General features: G+C 43.6%; 1 protein-coding gene across 2 annotated transcripts; it reads right to left on the reverse strand.

The window, feature by feature from the left end:
• Positions 1-1,664: 1,664 nt before the first annotated feature.
• On the reverse strand, positions 1,665-22,019 carry LOC118287922 (melanopsin-A-like). 2 transcript variants are annotated; one of them, XM_035613566.2, is made up of 11 exons: positions 21,640-22,019; positions 16,070-16,206; positions 15,801-15,934; positions 12,949-13,152; positions 11,420-11,591; positions 10,819-10,980; positions 9,875-9,982; positions 8,921-9,089; positions 8,227-8,418; positions 6,171-6,242; positions 1,665-3,720 (listed from the first exon to the last, which is right to left on the reverse strand). In XM_035613566.2, exons 1-11 carry the CDS (start codon positions 21,760-21,762, stop codon positions 3,520-3,522), a joined length of 1,674 nt encoding a protein of 557 aa, XP_035469459.2. In that variant the 5' UTR covers positions 21,763-22,019; the 3' UTR covers positions 1,665-3,519. The 2 variants fall into 2 exon arrangements, with proteins under 2 accessions (XP_035469459.2, XP_035469460.2); XM_035613567.2 differs by lacking the exon at positions 6,171-6,242.

Genomic DNA, 22,019 nt, shown 5'->3' on the forward strand with positions numbered 1-22,019 from the left:
GTGTGTGTGTGTGCGCGCTATCAGCTCAGGCTGCTAACACCCTATTATCCATACTGATGTCATTCTTGTTTTCAGTCTTGCAGTCCTTCGCTCTGCTCGAGAAAAAGGAAACAACAAATTATCCAACGCGCCCCCTAAGGCTGACCAAGCCGCCGGCCCTCCGTTTGTGTTGGCGTGTGTGAGTGTGATTTGGAGCAGTCAATTTGCAGCCAGCCACGGTTTGTTAAAGTTAAATGAACACACACAGCATATTCAGTCATTGTTTAATAGCCCCTCCCAGCGGGCACCTCCCAAAACCCACAGATATGATCACCCATGTGGAAACTGTAATTTCTGTCATCACATTTTAAAGTTGAATATTTTTAAAGACACTGTCGGACCCAGAACATATCAAAAACTTTTTTTTCTCCTGTTCCCTTCTTTCTTATTTTTCTGAGTGGACTTACTACTTGTTGCCGTGCAGATTAAGATTTAATTTACAAAACATGATGACGGGCTGATAGAATATGCATTTCAAGGGATTCGATTACTCAACGGTATGTTGCACAGTTGAAATTAACTCCATCAATGCATGATCCAATAATATAAAATAATACAACATAAGCAGGGGCATTTTTTCGAAAGAACTAAATACTTCCTTTTATTGTAGAATTATTGTAGAATTATTGTACTTGCACTTACAACCTCCTTTGCAAGTGTGAATTTGAGGATGAGAGAAAATGCAGAGGCTTATAGCAGGTCACCATCTACACATCAATCTGTCCCACCCACTTTACTGTTCCTTCTCATGCAGAGTGCAGTACCAATCTTCACCTCTGCAGGGCGCCATAGTTCTGCAGGGAGGCCTTAAAGCCAAAGAGCACGAAGGATGAACAGTCCACCGTATCTGAAATGTGACATGTGACATACATGACCTATGCACTGATGCTGCTCTCTGTCATCTGACATCAGGACGTTTCAGCTGTTATCTTCTGCGCCGGGTGGATCTTATCCATTCAGGAAACTGAGCCTGCAATGATTTGTGAAAATACCGGTCAGCTGACGCGGACGAGCAGCTGCTGCATCAGGAGCCGCTCGTCCTCGTCGTTATGGTGCAGCACATGAATGCATGTGACCGTGTTGTGAGTGAGCACAGCAAGATGACGTTACCCCTTTTTATTTTATTTTGCCTACTTAGAGATGAAGAGCACTGAAGAGCAATATAACAATGCATAAGTGGATGGTGTGTTGCCGTACAGGTCACTTCGAAATAGTTGATCAACAGAAGGGTAACTAGAATGCAAATTTATCTTCAAACAAATTCGTCGGTTCCAGCTTTTAAAACTTGCTGGGTTCATGAGTCTTTGGCGATGATACACGGAATCCGCCGGGGTTTTGGTCTGTTGGACGGACAAAATGAACACACTTGAAGATTGCACTGGACATTTATCCACCGAGAAAATAATCAGCGGATTAATTCCTGCTGAAAGTTATGATTGGTTGCAAAGTCCTCGCGTAAAAACAGCTCAAGCTCGAGCAACACCAAAGAGACGGGGAGACCAACACAGAGTCGCAGAAAGAGGCACAACGCACACAAATGCAGAATTTAACCATTTTTTATTTAGAAAAATAAATAAAAACAACACAAAACATTTTGTACAAAGAAAACAAAATCATCATGAAACCATCACTTCATTAAATCTAATATATATATATTTACTGTAAACACATGTATATTTAATGTTTCTCTTTGTTTCGTCATAATGCCAAAATTGTATCCATAACCTCTTAAACGCATGTAGCTTTGTACATTCGCTGATGGAAACTGGAGGGCAAATGAGCAACAGCATTTGTTGCCGCTCTAACTGAGATTGCGTGAAATGTATTTCTACACACAAACAGCTATTACAATCATAGTCAATGGTGCAGCAATTTTAAGTAATCTGAAAGGGAAGTGCAGCTCACTGAAGTGGAACAACAACAACAAAAAAATGGCAAAGTCACTTATCAAACTGTCTCCTGTGTATCTAATTGCGAATGTCACATGGCATCAAGAGGAATGTTTAATGACAATGCTAGAGTCCAGTGTTTTTCTCGTGGCTACACACACGCTCACATAGGTTGGACGATGTTCTGTGCTGTTGTGACTGGGCTGTGGCCCCGATCGGTCCGCTCTGTGCCGTTTCATGTCACCAGACCGGGGAAAGATCCTCGCCAAAGTGATTTCGTCCCCTCCGGATCTGTCGAGTGGGTGTGTGATTAGTCATTTTAAGACGTACATCTCACTTTAAAGTGGCGTTAAGTGTTTTGGTTTTTTACCAATAAAGGGGCGGAACAGACTTGAATGTTAGCATAATGTTTAAAAAAAAGAAAAAAGGGGTTTCCTTTATTTGTATTTAAAACGATTTATGGTGCGTTTGAGCACAAAGTGAATCGGTGAGGCGTTCACAGGCTGACTTCTGGTCAGGGAGGCACAGGTGCACCCACCGGCGAAAGACGCGTCAGTCAACATGAGCTTTCCGGCAGAGTTCCAAGCAGACTAAAGAAAGGAAATCTACATCGTTGGGAGGCCTGAATAAATTTGATATATATGGGAAACAACTCGCCTACTCACCACCTGTTGAATGTTCAAGCAATAACCACCACTATTTCACTTCTTGTCGGCTCTTTTGGAAATATTCAGTCCCTTGAACCAAAGTGTCCGTCTGCATTAAAAACATGCGTCATTTCAAAAGGGCTCGTGAACAATGTGCAAAGGTGAATTCAGGATTTCTGAGGTTGTGAGACAGCAAACGTTCAATGAATGGATAAATAAAGAAGATTAAAGCTGCTTGCAGACACGCACCGAGGTCCGGACACTTTCCTGAACTTTTCCGGAGGCGCCGAATGCAAGAACGCAGAGGTCTGCAAATGTTGCTCCGCCGGAACATTTTCCGGAACATTTTCTGGAACTTTTTTCCGCCAGCCGCCTCGTGAAATGAGCCCGTGTGAGGAAAGAAGCAGGAAATATATATTTTCTTGCTGTTGTGAACGCACCAGACTCGGACGACCTCCTGCTGCGTGTCTTCATACGTGACCGACAAAGCTCAGGAAAAATGACCGGGCGTAATTTCAACAGTTCATGTCTTGAATACCGTTCTCAATTCTTTGAAGACGGACAATTGGACATTGTTTTTGACATCTACAACTGAAATTGCACGACGAAAGGATCCCCCTTCCTGGAGATGTACAGTAACTCTTCCCATTGTGTCCGTTACGGCTAATTTGTTGCCTCCTGCTCGTAGATAAACGATCGTCAACCATCGTGATGTGTCAGAAAACGTCAAAGAAGTACAGCAAATCTCTGCAAACACGGACACGGACACATTCACGCTCACATACTCATAAACTACGCGCAAAAAAAGAAATCAGGAGAGCATGCTGTGGTCTTGAGTTACCACAACTCGAAAAGCAGCATGCTAGTGCACAGAAAAAGTCCCATGGGGGGAAATAATCCCACAAACACAGTTACACAGCCTCACTGCACTTTAGTCCAGCTGCTCACTGCAATGCGGTCGTCTGCAGCCGCGCCACGTCGAGGGGCTCCTTGACAACCGGGCAGAGCTTTTGTGTCAATTTGTGGTTGCCACGAAGACCCGGGGGACTATGGAGTATAGACGGGCTGGATATGGAGGTGGCGATGACGGGTGGCGCTGGTTTACACGCCGTCCTCGGCCCCGACTCCGCCCTCAGGTTATCCAGCTGTGCAGGCAGGGGGACGGAGAGAGAGAGAGAGAGAAAGAGAGAGAGAGAGAGAGGGATGTGTTCAGGTATCGTAAACTGAGAGTGGCCATGGGAGGACGGGGTTGGAGGCTTGAGGTGTGGAGGTTCGGGGGGAGACTGGAGTTTCATCAACTGTTGCTTCCATTTGGATCAGTGTAGCTCTTAACATGAAATACATGCAGCCGATCAAAAGGCATCGATTGGTTGGATTGATGAATGACCCACACACAGTTCTCTTGACAGAGAGAGAGACTTTATCACTCAGCCCCCCCCCCCCCGCCCTCAAGATGAATAGCTCTGCACGAGAGAAGCGCAGTAATCTTAGAATATTTAGCATTTTTTCACAGGATGATCCTGTTTAATTTAAATTTGGCTCTTATTTTCAAATCCATCCTTCTATTTTGGGTTGAGGCCACAAGAGACTGATAGCACTTGGCACGTCCCAGGGCTCATTTCGCGATATTGGAAATATGCTTATTTACAGTCTCGCTGGGAGCAACATGAGACGTTCGATACCACGCTCATATCAGTCCGTCGGATGTGAAACCACCAGCGCCAGCTGCTGATTATCAGCTCAGCTTAGCGCAAAGACTGGGGGTCGGAGGAAACCGTCAGCCCGCAGCCATCACTGTGGTCAGTACAAAGTTCTCTTCAGGGAAAAAAGATGAAAAGAACTAGATAAAGTTGCCTCAAGTTGTAAAAACCTGAATAATATTCTTCGTGCATCAGTTTTTTACACACAAATGCCGCGGCAAACAGAAGCTTCATTTAACATGAAATGAATGATGACAAATCAAGTACTTTGTACAACACCTGCTATGTCAGAATCAGCGAGAAGATCTTTGTTGTGAAAGTCAAACAAGTTATGTGAACCTGGCTGATTAGGACACATCTCCTTTCACTTCTGTGAAACAGTCAGTTAGTCGGTATCGTGAATCTGTCTTTACAGCCTTTGTCCTGGAGAAGTTGTCACGTCAATCACACCAACACATCCGAAACAACTAACACCATCACATGGTCGCAAAGACTGAGAGTATGAGCAGAGGATGTCAGGTCGGAGCTGCTAAGCTTCTGATTATTATTATTATTCGTTTGGGGTTTGATTGATATTGATGTCAGATAAAATGAATGAAAGAGGACAGGATGGAAAACACAGTTGATTGGATGAACTCGAACGAGCAAGGGGGTTGGGGGGGGGCGACTACAGAGACATGCCAACCATTTAAAATTACATCACTTTTAAAACAGCACTATGAAACCTCACAGTTTTTTGCAGCGGAATCATCGAGCGAAGCTGAATGGGTGACATGTCACTTTAAGTGACTCTTAAAACACAAGTGAACACAACACCTGAGCAAGACCGGCGCAAAACAATCAGGTAAAGGACACGAAAAAGAGTAGAGCCTCTTCATTATCACGGACATATCCCTTGAAAAGACCAAAAACAAAAACGAATGACTATGTTTCTTAGTTTTCTAAAACACAAGCAAATGAATTTGAACTAAATGTGTGCCAACTCCACCGCGGAAAGAATTTACAATCCTTCTCGTGAACATGAAAGGTTTTAATGAGATCCATTTTGTTATACACGTATGACATATTTAATTAGTCACATATCAATTATTCCCTTTCAACAGCACATGTTTGTTGTTAAAATTCATATTTCTTGATCTTCTTTTACTATGTCTTTTTAAATCATAATATAATATAATATAGTAAAATATAATAGTGTTTAGTCTCGACCTTACATTGTCTTCTGAGATTCTCAGTTTGGATTTGGCACATACAAATTATATTATATTTAATTATAATATATGTAGGCATGTTGTCTCTCTAGGTACTGACATTATCTTTTTCATGTTCATCATGTAATATCATAAACATTTGTGTTAAATGAAGTATTTTGTGACGTATCAGGATAAACTGATACACTGTCATAACAAGAGAAGGTTCTTGCTAAAATGAAATCATTTGATATATTAAAGATGTAATTATTGCATGAAATTATGTACAGTTGTATCATCCATATCCTGTATGATACACTGCACTTCACCACAGACGCACTAAATTACTGCACTACACTGCAATAAAGAAACAGAAAATATAGAATATCAAATAAATAATAATTCTGAAATATTTATGATGATCAATAAAAACATATTACTTTATGGCTCCAGTACAAAAACAATAACCTGAGAGGAATAAGTCATCAATAAGTGGAGTTCTATGGAATAGACATATAAACTAAATCTGATTTATTCATTATTATTATTATTATTATTATTATTATTATTATTATTATTATTATTATTAAAGGTAGTAGTTTTGTTATTTGCTGTTGCTTTCATTTTTTCATGGGATTTTTCCATTTTCAGCAGGGCTGCTCTGCCTGCAGCAGAGCAGCAGGCAGACAGTCAGTGGACTCTTACAGTAGCAGGCAGATGACTGGTTGGCTGCAGACTCATGTCCGACATGGAGATGTCCTCGGGCTCCGTCAGAGTCTGAAGGGTACGCACATAAAAACATGCCACTTTGTGTTAGTGCTTCTCAAAAGAGCTGTTGTAGTATTTGGGCCTCTGGGTCACATGCTGATCAAACACAGAGCGATTCGAATGGGGATCTGATCATGGATCTTGCAAATGAAGGAATATCTCACTTGAAAAGTACGTGATGTCGTTTTCCCCTCACTCCAGTGTTAAGTTGGTTTGTCGAGAGTCACGGCGCTGAGCGTAGCCACAGCGAAAACAAAAAACGTAGTAATGTGGATTTAGCCTAATGCCGCTTTCAGACCAACGTTGCTCGTTGCAGGATCATTTGCGTTAACTCGTGCGAGTGAGAGCAACCCGCGGACATCTGCCCGTGAAACTGTTTGCGAGAGTAAACTGCGATTATAGATAAAAGGTCTAATTCCATTGTTTCCTCTGTGCCGAGATGGAAGCAGATGGAGGTCAGAGACTCCTGGAGAATCCGCCGTCTTCGTCTGCCGACAAGTGCAGTACATAACCGTTGGTCGAAGCCATGCAATCTGTGGATTACGTCTGAAACTCCCAGATTACTGGATTAGTTTTTGGACCCAGTGTAACAGAGTCCTCAATGAACCTGGCCTGCATGGCAACAAGCTTTTATGCGCGTGTTTGCATATGTGCGTACATGTGGACTGTAATATAAGATGATAACAGAAAGACGGAAATGCTCCATATATTGGACGCTCCAAATTGGATGACCTCTTACTTTCCACTCGCCCAGCATCACGATTGTTTTGTTTTTTATAGGAACAACTGTTCTTATATAAAGTGTTGGTTTGGTAAAAAAGTGTAAAAAGTAAAAAATGTGTAGTCTAAATTTAGAGCAAATATTAAGTAACCTCACATGTTGTAGGATTTTAGTTTCATATACCACAGTGGTTTGATATATGAATCTCAAATCATACAACATGTGAGGTTACTTAATATTTGGGAATGAAGACAACTGTGATCGCCCGGAACGCAACAAGGAAAAGACACAGGCTCCATGTTCGGATCGGTCGGCTGTGCAGAGGTGAGCGCGGAGACGAGTACATGTTAAACTTAAGTTTCACCTCCAAATACGTGGTTCAGAATGAAAAGAAAACCCCTGTGACTGACGCCGTGCCATGTCCCCACATGTCAGCGACTAAGTCCTAAAGATCCAGGTTGCATAACGCAGAATGTGTCCGCAAAGCCCATATGTGTGGGATGGGATACTAAAAATTATTAAAAAAAACATATACAGTACTGTGCGGTGCATGACAGCAGCTCATGCCCTCGCATTGATCCGAACCAGTGACGCTGAGCGTTATGATGGATTATTATAAAAAACAGCTCAATCATTTTAGACGCTGGGTGTCAGTTCTACGCATAGCGCCTGTAAGTTAAAGCATTTGCCTAGCGTTGAGTGAAGATGCTGTTCCAGTCTGGGGAATGGCAGTGGATACACATCATGCTTTTAGCAAACTCATGTTCTACTGGAGCTCCTGGATTCTTGCTAGAAATTAAATTTTTCTGTTTGTGTGCATTCCAAAAAGGGAAACGAAAAACTCCTCAAAGGTACAAACGGGCAGTTCGGAGTGTTAACACGACTCCAGAGGAACACGGCAAGTGATACTGAAATACTCCGACCAACATGACCCCACATCGTTGCGTGCCATGAGTCACCAAATATAAACATGGCGTCTGTTGACTTTAACAAGACAACGAATCCCTCTGTGACCTCACTGCTCAGACTCAGGAGGAGAGGATCGGGACTGGCCCCCGACGTGATGACAAAACAGAAGCGAGACTTCCCAACAGAAACATCATTATATTACAAATGTGAGAACATTGTTAACCGAGCGCCATCTGACGTGCAATCTCAGTCAGACTGCACCTTAATGCACTGGAGTTTGAAATGTACGACTTTCTGCCAAATCTTCAGTTTACTACTTACTAGTCTATATAAAACAACGATATGTAAAGGGTCCATACTCACAGTGATCGGTGAGAGGTGACATACGGCCGGGTCAGTCGGGTTGTGGGCGGCGGTTCTCTCAAACTCTCCTGTGTTGTGACTTCTCACCTTTGACCTCTGGCTTGCACGGCGCACCTGTTTGACATCAGCGGACAACTGATGAGTGACAGGCGTCCGAGACAAGCCGTCCTCCTCGGTGTCTGACAAGTGGGCCTGAGACAAAATCACACGCAGGCACACACAGACAGGCAGACACACACACACACACACACACACACACACACACAGACACACACACACACACACACACACACACACACACACACACACACACACACACACACACACACACGCACACACGCGCACACACACACGCACACACGCACACACACACACGCACACACACACACACACACACACACACACACACAGACAGACAGACAGACAGACAGACAGACAGACAGACAGACAGACACACAGACACACAGACACACAGACACACAGACACACACACACACACACACACACACACACACACACACACACACACAGACAGACAGACAGACAGACAGACAGACAGACACACAGACACACAGAACACACACACACACACACACACACACACGACTGAAATCAGCAACCCATAATTCAAAGCCTTTTTGTCGTGGGAAGTGTAAGACAGAGACATACCATATTAGATATGAAGTACACTCACTGATTCGCTCTCAGACTGGGAGGAGTGGCGGGTCTTGTTGGCGCCTTTGCTCTCCGATTGGCTGGTGAGCGTTGATCGGCGGGTGGACTGGAAGCTGCTGCTCAACGGGTCTCTGCCGCTAATGCACAGCAGCGCCCCGAGGTAGGGAATGTACCTGCTGAGTGCTGACCTGTGGGAGAGAGAGAGAGGGAAACATCCTTTGAGCTTAAATTGGCCCAATTTCCACTTTCAAGTAGAATCCAAGAAGATCACTCAAAATCAGCTCAACAATTTTCACTCTCCTGAACTTCCACCGCATGCAGGACAAGCAGAGCGGAGCAAAGGCACCACAATGCAGTTCGGCAAACGCATGACGTAGCCCGATTTTCAACTGCAACTGTGAACCACATTAAGTGTATATTCAGATGGAGGGACCACGCCCTAACTAAGCCAATGTGCACTGACAAACCTAAAAAGAACCAAGAGAAAAGAAGCATCAACTCTGCCAACAACAAGTTGGGGGAAAGCAATACAGAGATTCAACACTTTCAAAGAAAAATGAAATAAAATTTCAATATTTACTGAAGGAGAAAAGTGTCCGAGCATGAAACACCCCTTGAGTACAGAGGATCAACACATAAAACTTTACTGAGCTTCTTCGGAACCTGCCTCCTGTTTCTGATTTCATTAAATCCTTTTCCTTTTGGTTCTCATTTAATCCATTTCAATTTGTACGTCTCATCGTTTCTCATGCATTTTCTGTCTTTTTTCATTTTTGCTTCATTTATCTCCACGTTATAAAAATACTGCCCAATATGCTAAAGTGTTTTTTTTTTTATCAATACTTTAATACTGAACTTTGTAACAGTTATGCAAATAAAGGAAAGTTGAAATTGTGAGAAAGGGTGAGATTGAGTCCCCAGTAATAAACTGCACAGTGCTGCTTATGCACTTAACACTTGTGTGCAATCCCACCTGTATTTTGGATGTGTAATAGCGTATATGATGGGGTTGTGGATCGCAGAGGCTTTGGCGATCACGGCAGGAACAGAGTTCATGTAGGGGGTCAACATGTCAGCGTACCTGTGAGACAAGAGAGAGGGGAGCAGGGACAGAGGTAGTTGAGAGGGAGACAAATGAGACAGGGAAACGAGACACGTCCACGTGACGGGGGCTTCGGCGGCCGTGTTGCCTTGTACGAGATCCGTCGAGAGAGGTAGGGGGGAAATAAGCTGCGCTAGACGGTGCGTAATGTAGATGTCTAATCAAGTTATACGAAAAGTACCAGCAATCCCATATAATAATCACATGTCCTATCAAATTAAACTGCCTTTCTCCCCGTAAGTAATAGCACACTGGTTTATAAAATAATGTCCTGACTCCAACACTCTGCTACAGAAGGAAATATTTTCATGCAGATAGCTTTGTTTGTCATTTGGCCAGGTTTTAAAATGTCTGTCACTGATATATGATATCTCTATCTAGTACAATTGTCATAATGGATCATGTGAATAAGATCTGGTGGCCACAACATCGAGGAAAAAGTTGGATAATCAACAAATCTGGGATCTGAACAGTAGGATACTGGAAAAGACTCTCTGCTGTTGAACTTTAGATCTCCAATTGGTGATTTTCTTTTTGTCCAGTTTGGGGTCAGGTGAAACTGAGTTATTAGTTACTTTTTTGATGCTTTGAAACCAAAACTATGACACGGAAAATCATTGTAAAGCTCCACAGAAATGAGGGGTTTGTAGATACTTCTCAGTGGGTTCATCACATTAAATGACCAATTTCCAATGGTCCATTATTAATAATCCTAAAGTATCAGTACTAGAGTTTTCTGTTCTGATCGAGATGTTTGGAAATCACTTGATTGAAATGAAAGTCTCTTTAGCAGTCATTGATACACACACACCTACCCAGCGAATGCAGTGAGGGCCACGCAGGAGTAAGGGGCCCAGGAGATGACGAACAGCAGGATGACGATGAGGGCGATCTTGGCCATCTTCCATTCACTCCTCATCTTATGGAACTTCTTCGCAGAGTCTCTGGTTCCCTGGCTGTTGATCTTTGATATCGCCCTGGCAAACACAAACACACTCACCACGGTTAAGAAGGTTTGCTTTTGTTTTCAACGGGATCAAAACATGATGGATGAAATTTCCTCCCGTCAGAGTTTATTGTAGTTTTACTCAGTTAAATCATTTTGAAAGTAAATTACTATTGGAGTTGGACAAATGTTGTATATTTGTGCGCACACAAACGCATGCAATTTCATCAGCGCCTGCTGTACATTGCCAGCGTCGACTGCAGGAGCAGGACTAGTTTTCAAGTGGAACAAGACGTCATCGGAAATCGATAAGAAAGGCAAGACACGTCGTTACTCAACAAGACATGAGTATCAACGCACTGTTATCAGCCCTGTCACGGAAACCCATGTCTTCAACAACACATAGGTGGTGGGAGCATTACTAAACATAAACAGTGTGTGTGTGTGTGTGTGTGTGTGTCTGCACCAACCGTGTTGCGTGTCGGATGGCTCTGAAGATGCAGCAGTAGCAGATGATGATGATGGAGAGAGGGATGAAGAAGACAAAGGTAAAGAGCAGCATTGTGTAGGAGCGGACAGAGGGGGTAAAGGTCATGTAGTCCCAGGAGCAGGACGTCATCATACCCTCCGGGACATAGGCACCTGTGTGAGAACATGTACACTTGAGTTGCTGGTTCGCACGCGGTGAAGTTTAACAATTCCTACTTTATGGCAGTTGTACAACGCCTAGCTTTTTCACAATCTGAAAGACCCTGAACTGCTTTTTGTAATAAAGACAAGTCTGTCCTGACAGATGTCCCCCAAGTGTCTCCTTACAACTACCTGAAGGGCCTGGATTTAGTGCCTCATTTGACAGTCCAAATGTTAGGCTCTATCATGTGGGTACATAGCAAATACAGAAGCCAGAAGAAGGAAGTGAAGAACCACTTCTGTGAAACCACCAAGCAATAAACACATAGTTTTGTTGAACACAATATACAATATGTCCAACCTTCTTAACTTGTGGTCCAATCCAAGCGATAGGGACATAAGGAAAGCATATGGCCTAATTAACTAGTACAAAAGTTATATTTATATCACATATTATTATAGAGTTATTATATGATCTAAGCCTATCCAATGTCTAAACTATATTTCCAGGGAAATAATCATAATCCAAATGATAGTACAAAACATGTGCACAGAATACATTCATGAATTATTTGGTTGCATTACTTCATATGGCTTTTATCAGTCAGTTTATATATACTCTACTTGGATTGTAGAGCCCATTTATGGACTTTTGATTTTGGCATCTTGGGGTCGGATTTAAATTTGTTTGATTTATTATTGCTGTTGGAGTGCCCCAGGGCTCTATACTCGATCCTTTACTTTTCTCTGTGTACCTGCTGCCACTCAGTGATTCATTTTTATCCGACTGACAGTTGTAATTCCCCTTCATCATCACAATCTCCAGCAACTGAATGACCTGCACAGCTGTGTAATACAACCAAGTGCATATGAATGGGGTTTTCCTACTCATACCCCAGTTCCAATGACTGACTGTGTTTTGGTGCGTTCTTTGGTCCCCTCCGTAATTCAAATCCTGTCCAAACAACAGTCTGAGTCTTTCACAATGAAAGGTTCCTGTTACTGATTTTTTCAACAATTCAGTTAATTCCCATTTGGGAGCTCACGCAACACGTGACACTTGAAAAGTAGAGCTACCCTCGATAACCTCTCTTCAAATGCTGCTCAGTGGCTATAATGTCAGCTACATGTAAGCATGAGGTGATCTGCGTTCTGATAGCTGATCTTAAATTGAACGTATTTGGCATGTTGACAAAAGACCAATCACGACCTATAGTAGTACACCCTTCAGAAGGAATTCGAGATGCTGACACAAACAAAAACAGTGAGAGACGTACGATGGGGGAGCTCGACAAATGAAATCCCTCGGAGGAATCACACTAATCAATAACGACTTGGTTTCCAGGTCCCTGCGGGTAACTGTACTCACTCCAGCCAAAGAAGGGGGGGAGGCTCCAGCCCATGGAGTAGACCCAGGCAACCGCCAGGATGCTAAGGGCTTTCCTGCGAGACATCACCCCCAGAGAGGCCAGAGGCCTGGTGATCACCACGTACCGATCCAACGCAATCACCATCAGTGTCATCATACTGCAGATACCAAACAGCGCGCCGCAGAAGGCATACAACTCGCAACCTGTGTGTGGAGAGGTGAGGTAGGAAGGGGAAACATATTTCTACATGTTGTAAAAGACTGTAGCTTTCAGGATAAAATACATTTTTTGGCAGTGGTTTCTTCAGCAATTGAACAGCAGTTGCAGCCGATTCGGCAATTTCCGAGATCATTAGAATGTATGTTTTGCTCGTGTCATATTAGAAAACATACACGCCTGTGCTAACTGGTCATTTTGTATAGACTGTAAGGTGAGATTTTTTTTGTCTGTACATCTTCATGTCTTTTCCAAGCGCATTTCTTCCAAACTAACTCATTATATTAATAATTTGTTTACAGCAAATCGGGACTCTGAGATAACATTGTTGTCAGACTTGTTAGGCATCTCCAAATTGAATTTTTTTACACAATAAGTGTTGTCGGTTGATAACAAAATCAGGCTCAATTTGATAATTGTAACTTATCAGTCTATTTGTGAGAAATCCTGCTTGAATTGAAGAAGAAGAGGGGAAAAAGAGATGGAAGAAATGTGCGCTCAAGAATGCAGGGAGGATGGGAAGGCGAGAAACAGGAGCAGTTGAGTCAGTGAATAAAACAAAGGTAATTAATAGGAGGGTATTGAATGGGAAATGGAAAATGAAGTAATGAATGAGGGAGAGGGGCCCGAAGGTAAAGTGTGAGTAGGGGTGTCGGGTGAAGGGAAATAGAACCAAATAACATTTTGATGAACGGAGAAAAAAACATGTGGAGGACAGATAGGAGACGTGTGGAATCCACAGAACAGCATGCAGTATTCATGTTTAATAAATATTGAATTTAGGTTGCACACGCAGTAATGAAGTCATTACATGCTGTGCATGGTTTCATTCAGACGCTGCCACTGCCTTGACTTCTAACACATCTCTTTCCATCCCGTAATGTAGCGTGCCGTTCTCGACGGACTCTGTTACTATGCTAAATGTATCCATAACACACTGACTAAACACTCAACCTTCACTTCATGTGCTGTTGTCCCTCAGGGACGATTACCATCCTGAGTGTATGATTACCATCGACATGTCACACATCGTGTGGTCCCGGTGCCAAGTCATCACATCCAAGCACGAGGAAATCTTTCTCAAGTGTGTCGCCCGTGTGAAGAAAATCAAACAAATACCACTCAGGCAATTATTAATTATGCATCACAATGACTTTCTGTCTGTCGTCCTGACTGCCTGTGTGTGTGTTTGGCCGCCCCTTTTTTTAAGTTAGCGAAACTAATCAAGTCCAGATTGGCTCCCAAGGAACAGCAGATGTTCTCTGGAGATGAAGAACAATACTGTATATCGAAGTCCTGGGGGCGTTTTGTGGTTACCGGCAAAGTCCACTACATCGTGGTCAAGTCAAGATGACGAGTTCAGCAACGGAAAGGTTGCTTGATGCGGTCCTTGTCACGTTCAGGTGTACTTATGTGCGGTTGTGTTTCAGTTGCGGCATGTTGTTGTGCATTTTACCAACTAATAGAATCATTCTCGTGTTCAATATGTAAAATTAAGAGTCATCATGCTCATGTCAGCGTTTTAATGATTCTCAAAGTGAGAATCGTGCTAAACATGCCAATGTTTAGGAGGCAGCTTCTCCAAACTGATGGAAATCGGTTCATTGTATTTAAAGACATAGAAAAATAACATCTATGTTAATTTGTTATATCTGTTTTTCTTGGTATATGTCAAATTTATCAAGACTGCACTCCCGTAAAAAAAGGTTTAAAAAAAAAAAGATCATGTCACATCCTGTACTACATATAGAGTACATACCTTTACAACTTTCAGTCGTATGAAACTGCATTTTGACTCCATTACATATTGGCTGGAGTTCCGTGCTTGGATATCATAGATAATTGGCATTACCAAGAGAGCTATTGTATTTCTCCGTAGGCTCCTACCTCCTCTGTACTGAGGTCCAACACCTCAAAAATGCTCTGATAGCTTTTTTGTCTGTTAGAAAAGGTTACGACGGCACGCATGGGGGGAAAAAAAGGAGGATCAACAATTTTTCGCGGTGCTTCATTCGACTTATTGTTGACATCCCTGCAGCTAATAGAAACGCCCCGGCATTGAAGAGCGCATGGAGAGCGTTGACGTCTATGAATTCTGGCAAAATAGGACGGGCGAACACAAAAGGCAAAAGCTCAGTTTGGCTTTTGCTTTGTTATGTCCATTCATCTCGTGCATATTTGACCTCGACTCTCTCTCTGTCTTTTGAAAAGCTAAGCTAGGAATGAAAGAGAAAGGCTTCTTAGGCATTGGGCCGGGATAAAAGCATGAATCCTCTCACAGTAACCGCTGCTCAAGAGTTGAGCGCCTGGTCTGACAGTTCCACTGGCTGTCTTCATATAGGTCAGGACAACTCCTGAAGGAAGACGCAGTGCTTCCGATTATCAGTGTTTGAATTGTGGAGAGAGGCATCTGTTTTACCACCTCTCTGTCTCTGTTCCCCACAGGTTGCACACCGATGTACAACACACACACACACACACACACACACACACACACACACACACACACACACGAGTGTATATGAATTACCATGAGTCGGTTGTTGGGCAGATTACATTGTGCAGCGTTTGATAATAAAACCAGGTGTGAAAATGTTTTTGCAGTGAAGTAAAAATGTGTGTGCATGTGTTGTACCTTTCTTTCCAAAGATCCATCGCTTGTGCATGCTGGTGATGAAGAAGACGGGTGTCTGGGTGAAACACATGAGGAAGTCCGTGACTGCCAGGTTGATGATAAAAATGTTGGACGGCGTCCGCAAGCCCCGGCTCCTGCAAGACACAAACACACACACACACAAAAAATTTAATAAATACAAAAAAAATGAAGTTTATTTTGCAAATGCAAAAACTTGATAAATACAAAACAAACTTAAGTTTATTGCAAACAAAAAACACCCACAGTACCTGCAGAAAGCATATATGACGAGGAAGTTTCCCAGCATGCCTGTGATGCCCACGGCCAAGATGACAATACCAATGGTGTAGTGAGCGTGGTTTGGGACGTCGGCCGTTGGGAATGGGTGGCTCGGACCTATGGAACCCTAGCAACGGTAAAAACAAGGATCAATTAATCCCGAATCAGGGGATCATGATAAAAAAGCCAAATGCAAAAGGGTGGGAGGAATATATATATATATATATATATATATATATATATATATATATATATATGACATTATTTACTTAATTATTAATTAATTATTATATGTTCATATAGATTATGTTTTCATTTTCCTTTCTTAATTTTTCATTTCAGTATTATAAATTCCCCTTTTGTACTGCAAAATTGCTATTTCGAAACATACATTTTTCTTTCCGCTGCTACTTCCCTTTTTTCTTGTTTTGCATTTAATCAATAGCAATAAAATATATTAAAACATTTTGCCATTTCCTTTTTAATTCTCCATATTGCCTGCGGATTTCATTTGGGTGAAACAATCCTCTACAGAAAAGACAAGAGATGTGTTTCAGCATACGTGTCTTCAGTGATGAAGAGGCCTGTTGACATTTAAAGCAATGCAACTTGACTGCGTTATTTCATGATGTCTATATTTGGGGACATTCAAACTTTATGCTTGAGCGTAAGTGCGTCTGCAAGTATTAGATTAAAGCCTCGGAGTGAGAGAAAATCCACTTAGTCTGCAGGAGCCCACTCTGAATGACCTCTATACACCACAAATACACTCTGTTTAACTAACCGGATTCTTTTCAGTAGACTGATTAGGGTATCAATAATTGGTTTGAAGTGCTAGTATGTGCTTTAAAACATCAATTGGTGACTTCAAGCGACCTACAGCACATCGGTACCCACTCGGTGCAGCTCTTCCTGATGAAAAGCCGGGAGAAGATGAAAGCATCTGTCCACGCTTTATGCTCCAGTGACGATTTCTTTTTTGAAGGTCGCCGAGCGATCAGCGCATATCGACCTCCGTCGGCAACAAAGGAGCTCTACAAGGTACCTGCCGGAGCTTACACTAGGGAGCCTACGGTATTTGTCACACGCAAAGTTTTGAAAAGTCTTACGAACAGAACAGTGCAACGAGTAAAAAAGGAGTTAAACCAGAAGGCAGGGGTTGAAAATACACTGCTATTCTTCAAAAGACGCACGCTCACGGTTAGTGCTGCTCAGATGAGAACTGAACCATCTCTAGGCCTCGACTGCTGGGGCGAAGTCCCACGGTGCCCCCCTCCCATCCCCTCACGTCTACATGTCACTAACTTTGCAGGAATGTCTGACTGCAGATCTGACCAGGACTCAGCTATTTCTTGTTATTATCTTTACCCTATTATTTATCTTACTAACATTATTCTTGGTGGCGCTGTCATTGCTGCTGTTGTCATTAATAACAGTATCGCATCTATAAGTGTCACTATTATTATTGTCATCATGAGAACCAGTCTGACAGAGATAAATACAACAGCTACGCAACTGTTCCCCATCTCTCTCTCTCTCTCTCTCTGCCTCCCTTTCCACCCACACCTCCTCTCTCCCCGACCGGTCGCGGCGGATGTCAGCAAGTACTTACTCATTGTGGGAACTGTTGAGTTTCTCTGTAATATCGTGAGGTCCCGACCTCACTGTGTAAAGTTTCCTTGAGATAGTGTTGTGATTTGCCGATTTACAGTGTTTGCAGTGTTGCTTAAGTCAAACGACGTTTCTATGGTCAGATATATATATAAAAAAAAAAAAAACATCATCATCGCTGCAAAATGATATACTGTGGATTATTATGTGGACGGATGCCAACAATGCAAATATTCCAGAAATTATCTTTGCAAATGTATTTAGATAAAGTAAATGCACTCACTTACACAGTCAGTGTGTTAATATGAGTGTGAAGTTTTTTACCTTATGTTCAGAAAATTTAACTCTTTGGCTTTTGGGATACCCCCCCCCCCCCCAAAAAAAGAAGTAAAGATCAATGAAGCAAAAAACAAAAAAAAAAGGAGTTATGGTAGTTGTGGTTTTTTATCCATAAAAGCAGATTTTTGTGTGTAATAAACACCTCAGCACAACTCCAGAGAATTCATGTCAGAAATCCTGGCAACACTCCTCTGCATTAAAACTTTCCTTTTGTCTCTTCCCGGGAACACGCGCGCACGCGATTTTCACTAAGCTCAATCTTCCTGAGTCGCCCCAGTGTTCAACGGGATGACACACATATCCGTTCATTAATCCTACACATTTAAGTGTGCAGTGTGTGTGTGTAGTGTGTGTGTTTTCTGTGTCTGCGTGTCTCCGGCTTGTCCAACATCTGTTTCAGCAATCCCGCTTTTTTCCCGCGGAGTCAAGAGCTCCTGTCGGTGAAAAGGAGGTCATCTGAACAGTGCGGGGAGAAGTGATGGAGCGGTTATGTAAGCAAGTTGCGAGTGAAAAGGTCACGGGGTCACGGGGATGTGTTGCTGGAAGACGGGGGACGGGTGAAGTGACGGTGGGATGCAGAAGTGGCGTATGTATATGTGGACTGTAAACACACGTAGATCCAGCGTCACTGCTGATGTGGTGGATCACACTCAAGGTCCCTGCGGTCGTTTTCCTCCTTTTCACTCTCCCAGCTGGATCTCCTTCTTACTTTCCTTCTCCCTCCACAAGCACTGCTGAAAAACCAATCCCCGTTAGAATCTCTCTTTCACGTGTGTTCCTTCGTTCCCTGAATCTCTCCATCAGCCCTCTCCCTCCTGCTGCTGCTTCCTCTCATGTCGTCCGCCTCCTTGAGCTGGAGCAGCCCTGGGCCAGATTAATGGCGATCTCACGGCAAGGTGGAAGGAGCGGCACAGCCAGCGGCACGGCACCGACGTCTCCTCTATGTTTGTGCAGGATTTACAGGCTGAAGTAGTGGGTGGTAATATCTGTCTCCGATGTACGCTCCTAAGGCCATAACGCCAGCATGTCTGGGTTTTACTTTTTATCGTCAGTGCAGAGCAAGAAATATAAATTTAAATGGAAGAGAGGGTTCGAGTCAACAAAAAGACGTGCATGAACGTACAACTCATAGCTATGTACACGTGCTACCTAACATATACTGTGTGAACACACGGACGCATTGGCGCTCATGTACCAAACCGAAAACTGCATCAGTCTGCAACAGCCATAAACAGGTCCTGTGTCGACAGCATGCTCACACTCATAATCAGTGCAGCGGTTCATTTACAGTAAAGAAGTGTATTTTCACTATAAACAAGTCTTCGTCATCTGACCGTGTAGCCACTCAGATATATTGCTTCAGAAAAACTGTAAAAAAAAAACTTGTCTGCACACCATTGACTGTACGTAAAAATGGAAATAGTCACTGGGTCCGTAAAGTGAAACCAATGCCAGTATTCTCTTGAATGCCCAGCAGAGGGCGACTAGACTGGTCAGTTTCTATAGAAGTCTAGGAGAAAATGACCCTGCTTCTCACTTGAACGTCAGTTAACATTGTCCTCAGCAGCCCGTTTCAAGCACGATGTTAGTTTTGTTATCATTATCATTGTGTAAAAATAGACGATAAATCACGGTATGCATTGAAGAGTGGATACAGCATGATTGACATATCGTCCAATAGGTGCAGGTCGCAGGTGTAGGTGGAGGTGCGGGGGACAAACTCTCAGTCAGGTCACACCACCCGCCCCAAATTACTTATTTTACTTCTGAATTTAAAAAAAACAACAACAGCGCTCTGGGCAAGATTTCAACACAAGGCTTCAAAACGGCAGATGACAAACAAATTGGTGACGTCACGGTGGGTTGCCTCTTGCAGACAGACAGACAGACAGACAACTGCAAAAGTTGTCAAAACTGCACCTATTGTAGTTTGCGCTACAGTAGCCACATTCAGACACATCGGCACAATCCGCCAAACTGAATCTGTCACACATTCTATCACATGTCACGAGCAAGTTGTTAACAGCCTGAGCTGGCAAATAAAGGACTATCTGCAATTTCAGAGGCCAACTCATCTGTTTATTGACCCACTCTAATCAACAGCCAGAGGACAAGGGCCACCCCACCACCACCACCATCTCTCTCTCACACACTCACACACACACACACACACACACACACACATCAGCAGCAAAAGACACATCTGTTTTTTCCTCACAGCCTCTCCCCTTGCACAAATGTGTGCATGCATACATACGTAACAATTCATAAATTAGACATATATATATATATATGTATTTTTTTTTATAATTCACCAAAGACTGCAGATGAGTTGGATGATCGAGAGAGAGAGAGAGAGAGAGAGAGAGAGAGAGAGAGAAAGAGAGAGAGTAGAAAAACAGTGCTCCGGAGAGAAACAAGGAAAACCTGGAGAGCTTTTAAATGAAAACCACACTTATTATTCTGGAGTAGAAGATCACATCTGTCTGAGGAGAAGCTGCTGCCCTCGGGCACCGATTCAGTATCAGCTTTCCCAGCAGCACTCCCACTATGAGGTCCAGACCACAACAGCTCGACCGAAGCCTGGAGGTCTGAGCTTCAAAGTCGGGATCCGAACGGAACCGTTCACACTTGTTGAACTGTACATTTGCCGCGCGGCTGCGCGCCCATGTGTTTCTCAGCGTGTCTTTAAAACAGCTGTTACTCTTTCACATCATACTCAATGTCCACCCCCCGGACTCCCAGGGCAACGTTAAAGCTGCGTGCGTTGTCTTTATTACTTTATGTTTGACTTGCGGCACAGAGGTGGATCCATTTTCCGCACATCTGTATGGGGAGGGATTTCCCTTGGAGGCTGCGCGTAAACCGATCCCTCTGTCGGACAAGAGAGCGAGGGAGAGCGAGATTGGGTCGGAGGAGACTTGGTAATGAAAACATCTTTTAACCCAAACATCTTAGACTTTCCAGAGGGAACACGTCGTGCCATAATTGGAGCTAGATCAACGCCTCTTGGTGCAACACTCTGGTCTCAAAAGTAATTGTACCGAGCGCATGGAAGTCCTGTTGCGGGACAAACTCGCGGAAACTCATCTGAAAAAGATCATTATGAGCGATGATGCGACAAAGATACATGACTGGAATTTGTTTGTGTTATGACGCGCGCAGCGACGCGCACATCCACCCACCACACCAGACTGTCGGGACCGTTCTCCCGGAGACCATTCCGGTGCTGACTGAACGGAGCGCTGATGCGCAGGCGATGCTGGTGTGACCCATTCATTCACTCCGAGTTGATATCTCAGCATGTCCACACCTCCCTCGTATTGTTTTCCTCAGATTTAATAAATGATTTAAAAACTAATAACAAACACAAAAAAAACATGAAACCTTCAAAGTTTATTCTCCATTTTCTCCTCCCCAGATGTGGTGAGTTGGTATTTGGCTGCTCTGGGTCGGACCCTGGCGCGATTACGCATCGCTGCGGCGCACGCTTGCGCGCCCGTATTCAGGGACATTCATTCAAGGCGCCAAAATAAACACAACAACGGCAACAACAACAGCAACAGCAACACAAAAGAAGAGGAAGAAGAGTTTGGGGCATTACGCTCACAGTTGTAGCGACTGGAGACAGCTCCATGAGCCGGTGCGGACTGATGGAGCTGATGTTCCAGGGTGCCCGGGCGGTGGGGTCCGATGTGGGGAACCCCGGTCCAATCAGCAGCCTAGAATCCATCACCGGTCCACACGGCGGTCAATGCACGGAGGCTGTGTGCAAGAGCAGTGGACGCGGGGGGCGTCGAGTCTACACGAGGTGGTGTGGGGGGAGTCCGAGTGGCCAGACGTTATCGCCTCCCTGCGCTCATACCCCACTCTGACAGCACCACTGGTACAGCAGCTGTGGGAGGGTGGGAGGGAAGGAAGGAAGGGCTCTCTCTCTCTCTCTCTCTCTCTCGCTGTTCCTTGTCCAATCTCTGCTCTGGGGGAACCCTG

This window comes from Scophthalmus maximus, chromosome 16 (assembly GCF_022379125.1).
Source record: "Scophthalmus maximus strain ysfricsl-2021 chromosome 16, ASM2237912v1, whole genome shotgun sequence".
NCBI lineage: Eukaryota > Metazoa > Chordata > Actinopteri > Pleuronectiformes > Scophthalmidae > Scophthalmus > Scophthalmus maximus.